The following is a 6,721-nucleotide window of genomic DNA, read 5'->3' as shown; positions in this document are numbered from 1 at the left end:
ACATCCCTTTTCGCGGACCACCACCGTGACTGAAAAGACATCTAAAAGGGCTCCACGCCTTTCCATTTCCCCCTAACTTTGAGGTGGCCGGCTCTCTTCTTGGAAAAACTCAAGCTGTGTCATGTTTGCTTGGACAGGAGAACAAATAGGATTCAGAGAGAGAGAGAGAGAGAGTATTCTAAATTTGTGGGTCCAAAAAGAGGCAAAGAAGAGACAGGGATCCAAAGAGATGTGTTGGTGTTGAAGAGATGAACATAGAAAAAGAAAGAAAGCAAGTAAGAAAGGGAGATGGAGGAATGATTCAAATAGCCGGATGGATAGAAACAGAGTCTCAGGACGTGCAGTGACCACTCAGGATGCGATGGGATTATTTAGGTAAGAAAGAATCGAAGGAACAAAGCCGAGGGCTGTGGCCAGATGGAGAGGGAAAATGGGCCGACTGCAGAAAGCATGCAGGATCTCGGGCCAAGCGTTCTAGGGAGCAGCAGTGTCTCTCAACACTGTGGTCATAACCTTTGGAATGAGGGTGTGAGCAAGTGCCAATCCCTGTCCCCCTTCTCGTTCCCTCCTCACTGTAGCACTGCACTCTCCTCCTCTCCTCTGGCTTCTCTCACGCCCTCCAGGCTTCAGATGAGGCCAAATTTGAAGTCCGTTCCAGGGAGTGGCCCTGTTCATCTCACGCTCCAGCCACAGGAGGAACAGCGCGAGAAGGAGAGAGACAGATTCAGCAGCCAAAGAACTTGGTGGGCAGAGCAGAGCACCGTGGACAGTGAGTTGTTTGATTGTTTAAACCCCCAGATAGATGGAGCATGTGTGGGAGTGGGGAGAGAGGTGGGACAGGGGCAAACTCGGTGCCTTTAGAATGGAGAAATCCCCTCCCAATGACCCATGGAACGCAAAGGCCAGAAGGCACCAAGAGGGGCAGGAGATAGAAACCTTAGAGAGATAGAGGGAGGTAGTGTATGTGTCGGGTTAGGACTAGTGGGAAATGTCACTGAACTTATAATTTAGTTGACCCCCGCCCCATCCCCACGAGATCCCCAGATCCACGAGATTCCAATGAGAGAAGACACCCAGATTGGCGGAGGAGCTAAACAAGCCACAGCCATCAAAAAGTAAAGTAAGATTAGACATGATGGGTCCAGAGCATTGAGAATCTAAAGCATATTATAAAAATTCCTCTGATTTGGCGCATGAGTAATGAGAGGGAGAAGATGGCAGGCTGCCCAAGAACAGAACCTAAGAGAGAACTAGATGTTGGGAGAGAGAGGAGAACAAAATGAGGGAGTTTGGGTCATAAGGGGAAACCAAGTGAACTCCTGGCAAGACAAAGGGACTGGTTCCCAGTGTGTTCACCCTTGGAACTGAGATGCCATTGGGCTCCCCCACCCCCCCACCTCCAGCTCCCCACTGCCCCCAGCCTCATGCTCTCTGCTCTGTGTGCTACCCCCTACCAGATATGCTGCTCTTGGGACCCAAGATCTGCCTGTTCCTTGCTGTGCTCACCATCTCCTCTGGTGAGTGCCTGCTTTTATTCTTTATGCCCACCCCACCCCGGAGGTTGATGGGGAATGGACAGAGAATGGCTGGCTATGAAGCTCTAGGATTGCTATGAGAGGAAAGAACAGATTTTATGTCCTAGGAGAAAGGGCAGGAATTCGAATTGAGGGGTTCAGACTTGGAGAAAAGGTCTCTCAAGAGATGTGAAGGTCAAGGGAAATGAAGATGCCCACAAGGGCATTAACCGAAGATGTGCCACACACATAAATGCACAAGTCAACAAATGCTTACACACACACAGAAGCCACCTAATGAGAAATGGTACTCAACTTAAACTCTGCAGGGAAATAGTCATTACATATACAATGGTGCCTCATGATTGCACCAACACACACACACACACACACACACACACACACACTCACATCCACAAACTACACTGCCCACACCTACACACAAGGAAATCGATCTTTTTTTTTTCTAATCATTTTGTTAGGGGCTCATACAACTCTTATCACAATCCATACATACATCAATTGTGTAAAGCGCATCTGTACATTCATTGCCCTCATCATTCTCAAAACATCCACTTTCTACCCAAGCCCCCGGCATTAGGTCCTCATTTTTCGATCTTTACAGATTCATGAACACTACTTAGGAGACTGGCCACGGAAAGTCAACGACATACTTTAAAGCAGTCCTACTGTGTTATTTTTTTCTTATGCTGCCAGATACAGACTGTAAGAAAATTGTTCCTCTACCTCGGTGGGAGGGCTGTGGGAATAGCAGGTCAGTGCACACCAGAAAGGCTGTGTGCCCTCTCCTGAAGCACTTCGCTCTTTCAGGTCTGGAATGTGGGCACGAGGGAATCTGGGGCCAGGGCAGAACAGAGCAGGGCTTTGTTCTCAGGAACCTTTTGTCCTTCTGCAGCGCTTCCACTCCCCCAGGTTTGTGTGGAGCGCTGATGATCGGAGTAATGATGTGTTGATCTGTATAGGAGTACAAACACAAAGGAAAGCTACTTCCCCATCATTTCCTAGTTCCCTCCTCTTGTCAAAGGGGTATGAAGTCTAGCTCTGGACTCACGCACCCGTTTTCTGTTTCCTTTGGCACAGAATGGATAACCCTGGGGGTCAATGGTCAGCGAGGCGGTAAGTGAACCCTTGTATCCGGCTTCTGATGGGGTTCTTATTAGGCTACTGTGAAGGAAGGCTCAGCAGGAAAGAACCCATCCTTGGCTGGAGAGACACAATGCCATCCTGTGGGACACGGGATTGGGACACCAGTGTCCACAGCTCTGCTCTTGGAATTTGCCGTTAAGTCAATTCTGACTCGAGGTGACCCTGTGTGTGTAGCGTGGGGCTGCATTCCAAACAGGAGACTGTTTTCAAGTGGGGCCTTCAGAAGCAGGTCCACGAAGTCTCTTTTCCAATTTATCTTTGAGTTCACACTGCCAAGGTTTAGGCAAGCAGTAAGCACTCAACTTTCTGCACCACCAAATTAATTAAATCTTCTTGTCTTAAAATATGTATGTATATGACTAAAATACCTTTTCAAGACCTCCTTTTATGCCCATCTGTGGCTTCTATGCCCCCTCTGGACATGTCTTATCTCACTCAGAAAATGCCCATTCATCTCTACGAAAAGGATTTTTCTATCCACATAGCAAAGAAACTAAAATGTCAAGGCACGGTCTGAAGTCCTCTCAGTACGACAGTAGAATTGGGCACACCTGTACTGTGCAGAAGCCAAAGGTTTTGGCTCTCAAAGGCCCACTTGATAAGGGCAACTCTGGCCAACAACCCACCCACTTTGAAGGCATTCAGCATGGTCACAATTTACCTCATGCTCACCTCAACTAATCAGAGTTGGAGGACAGAGCACTGTGGTTTGTAATTCATTAGTGGGTCATGACACTAATTTAGGGGGTCACAACGGACAGGTTATTTCATAGGTTAAAATAGACTCACACAGAAAGATCAGAGTACATTGCATGTACACTGCAATAGTGAAGTATTATTTTATAAAATGTCTTAAGCATCTGACTCCTGGCAGGGAAGTTGGCAATGCAAACCCATGCAGAGGGCACAGGCTTGACAGGCCTGTGTTGCACAGTTCTGCTTGGGGTCACCACGAGTCCGAATCAACTGTTGTGTTAGCCAACAACAGCATCCTGGAACACAGCATAGTATGTGTTTCTTACTGAGAAGGCTCTGACATGGAAGATAAAATATAGAAATAACAGCTTCCCCCCGCCGCCCCTTTGCAGTTGCCAAAGATGTCTGATCTTCTGAGTTTCTGAGCCTAAATCACATTTTAGCACTTAGCGAAGCAAAACAAAGCACCCTCTCTCTGTTGGTTGAGTCCAGTCTGATTTAAGGTATTGAGATGCCTTCTAACAGAAATATTATAAGACAGGAGTCCTGAACGTATTTTTCTTAAGGTTTCTTTTCAGAGGGTATTTGTGAATCCTGTTTATATGGCGATGGTGCTTAACAACGGTGGATGAACTGAAGGACAGGCGGTACTCTGCCCTGACATTTCTAGGGGACAGCTCAGACACAATGTCTGGCCCCCTGTCGAACTTGGCTTTCCTTCTCTGTTTCTGTGGGTAGACCTTGCAGGATGGGAAAAGTAGCGGTGCTACTCTGATACACTCAGGTTACACCCTAGAGAGTCTTCACTCCTCTGGAACCATTCGAGTCAGTGAAACAAACAAACAAACAAACAAAAACAGACAAACTCACCCAGAGATCCAATAGGCTAGGCTGGAATTGCTCCTGTGGGTTTCCAAGACTGTAACTCTTTAGGAGCGTGGAAAGACCCAGTCGTTTTCAGATACTTGGTGGGATTAGAACAGCACTGAATGCGATCTATCAGAATTTGCTCTGAGAGGAAAAACTTACACAGAGGGTTAAAGAGAAAGAGATTCTTTGGTACCAGCTGCTGAATTGGGGAGAGAAGCAGGGAGAGGATAGTGGTAAAGCAAGCAGGAGGGAATTCTATGAAAGTTATACTCACATTTGACCTCTCCTACATTTATTAAAAAATCCCAACATATTTTATAAAAATATTTATTCTATGGACGTAAATCTGACATCCAGAACCTAAAGTTTTTTTTGTTTTCTCTAAAATTATTTATTTATTAAAACATTTTATTAGGGGCTCATACAACTGTTATCGCAATCCATACACACATCAATTGTGTAAAGCGCATTTGTACATCATTCTCAAAACATTTTCTCTCCACTTAAACCCCCGACATTAGGTCCTCGAACCTAAAGTTTTAACTATAGAAAGTCAAAGTCAACTACCATATGTGAATCTACTGCCACCTTGTGGGCAAAATGTGTGCCGTGTTCATCGAAGGATAATTACAGATAAACTATCTGTTAAATATTTAAAAGCCAGCATTGCTTTGTTATGTTGTTTAAAAGTGGAGACTTTCTTTTCTAAGAAAATCATTTTATTGGGGGCTCACACAACTCTTATCACAATACACACATGCATCCATTGTGTCAAGCATATTTGTACATTTGTTGCCATCATCGTTTTCAAAACATTTTCTTTCTACTTGAGCCCTTGGTATCAGCTCATTTTTTCCCTCCCCCCAACCCTCTCTCCCTCCCAAACCCTTGATAATTTATAAATTATTATATTTTCATGTCTTACACTGTCCATTGTCTAGTGGAGAGTTTCTTAATGATAGGCTGTTATTATTATTATTATTAGCAGCTTCAGATACAGTTTTATTTATTTATATTAGTAGATTTTATCTTAAGACCTGGACCATTTTGTTTTGAATCTTCCTGACTCTTCTTTTCAGTGATTCAACTGTGAGGGACCCTCCCTTGGCATTAGCAGGTGGCCCTTTCTTCATGATACCCCACACTGAGCACAGATGACCACCAACACCACTTTTGGTAAACTCTTTGTATGTAAGCAGGTCACAATAGTCACATCCAATTATATTAAAACCATGATGTCTTTTGTATAGAAACGGTTCATCTTCAAGAAGTATTGCAAAAAGGTTATCACTCCATTGTATTTATGAGCAACCTCTATGACTTTGGATAAATGATCTATTTTCCTGTTGCTATTTTATCATTTGGAGAATGTTGGCACAGTGGGTTAAACATTAGGCTGCTATCTTCAAGGTTGGTGGTTCAAATCCACAATCTGCTCCAAGGGAGGACTATGCGCTGTTGACTCTGGTAAGTGAAACCCTCGGGAGCAGGACTACTCTGTCCTTGTAAGGTCTTTCTGAGATGGAATCTACTCAATGGCAGTGCACTTCAGATTTGGGGATGGTGGTGGTGAGAGAGTTATCATCTACAAAAATGGGGATCTCATGAACATTAAGAACCCTGGTGGTGTCATGGTTCGAAACCACCAGCCACTCTGCAGGATAGACAATGAGGCAGCTTTCTACCTCCATAAGGAGCTGCAGTTTGGAAACCCACCGGGGCAGTCCCACCCTGTCTTCTAGGGTCGCTAGCAATCAGAATCCACTCGATGGCTGTGAGTGGGTGAATGAGCATGAAAGCCGTCTATGGGTAGGACAACAGTGAAGCACTTGCCTTTTACCCTGTTTCCCCGAAAATAAGACAGTGTCTTATATTAATTTTTGCTCCCAAAGATGTGCTAGGTCTTATTTTCAGGGGATATCTTATTTTTTCATGAAGAAGAATACGGTACACATTTATTGTTGAACAACAAAAAAAGGAAATTTATTACCTGTATGCGGTACAGTAGTAGTTGTCATCACAAACCAACATAACCAGACAAACTGTGAATCCTACGGTATCAAGAATTTCTTGTTGCTACCATTATTTCCATGTACAACAATCTATGGTACATTTACTCGCACTTCCTGTCTGCTCCAGCTGTGCTGCGGCCAACAGTGAGCTGCGCAGTGGTGCCTGCTGCTATGGTCCAGTCCAGAGTTACGGTAGCTTTGGGGGGCGGGGCTTATTATCGGGAGGCCTTATGTTCGGGGAGGTCTTATTTTCTGGGGATGCCTTATATTTCAGGGAGAGGCAAAACTGTAAGTGGGTCTTATTTTCGGGGGATGTCTTACTTTCAGGGAGACACAGTAGCTAAAAAGTTGGTGGAGAAAATCCAGCTTCAAAAGATATAGCGTCTGGGGTCTTAAAAGCTTGAAGGTAAACAAGCGGCCATCTAGCTCAGAAGCAACAAAGCCCACATGGAACAACATATC

General features: G+C 44.8%; 1 protein-coding gene across 1 annotated transcript in view; it reads left to right on the top strand.

Annotated features, from left to right (window-relative positions):
* Nucleotides 1–348: 348 nt before the first annotated feature.
* The window catches only part of MFAP5 (microfibril associated protein 5), a 19,084-nt gene continuing 12,711 nt past the window's right edge, over nucleotides 349–6,721 (top strand). Inside the window, exons 1-4 of the mRNA XM_045290527.1 lie at nucleotides 349–375; nucleotides 624–769; nucleotides 1,458–1,517; nucleotides 2,616–2,651. Coding sequence (XP_045146462.1) covers nucleotides 362–375; nucleotides 624–769; nucleotides 1,458–1,517; nucleotides 2,616–2,651 — 256 coding nt within the window. The 5' untranslated portion in view covers nucleotides 349–361. The remainder of the gene's footprint in view (nucleotides 376–623; nucleotides 770–1,457; nucleotides 1,518–2,615; nucleotides 2,652–6,721) is intronic.

The sequence above is a fragment of the Echinops telfairi genome, unplaced genomic scaffold, assembly GCF_000313985.2.
Source record: "Echinops telfairi isolate 266 unplaced genomic scaffold, ASM31398v2 ScPeMD7_40;HRSCAF=151, whole genome shotgun sequence".
NCBI classification, from domain to species: Eukaryota; Metazoa; Chordata; class Mammalia; order Afrosoricida; family Tenrecidae; genus Echinops; species Echinops telfairi.
This window is presented reverse-complemented; position numbering and strand designations above follow the sequence as displayed.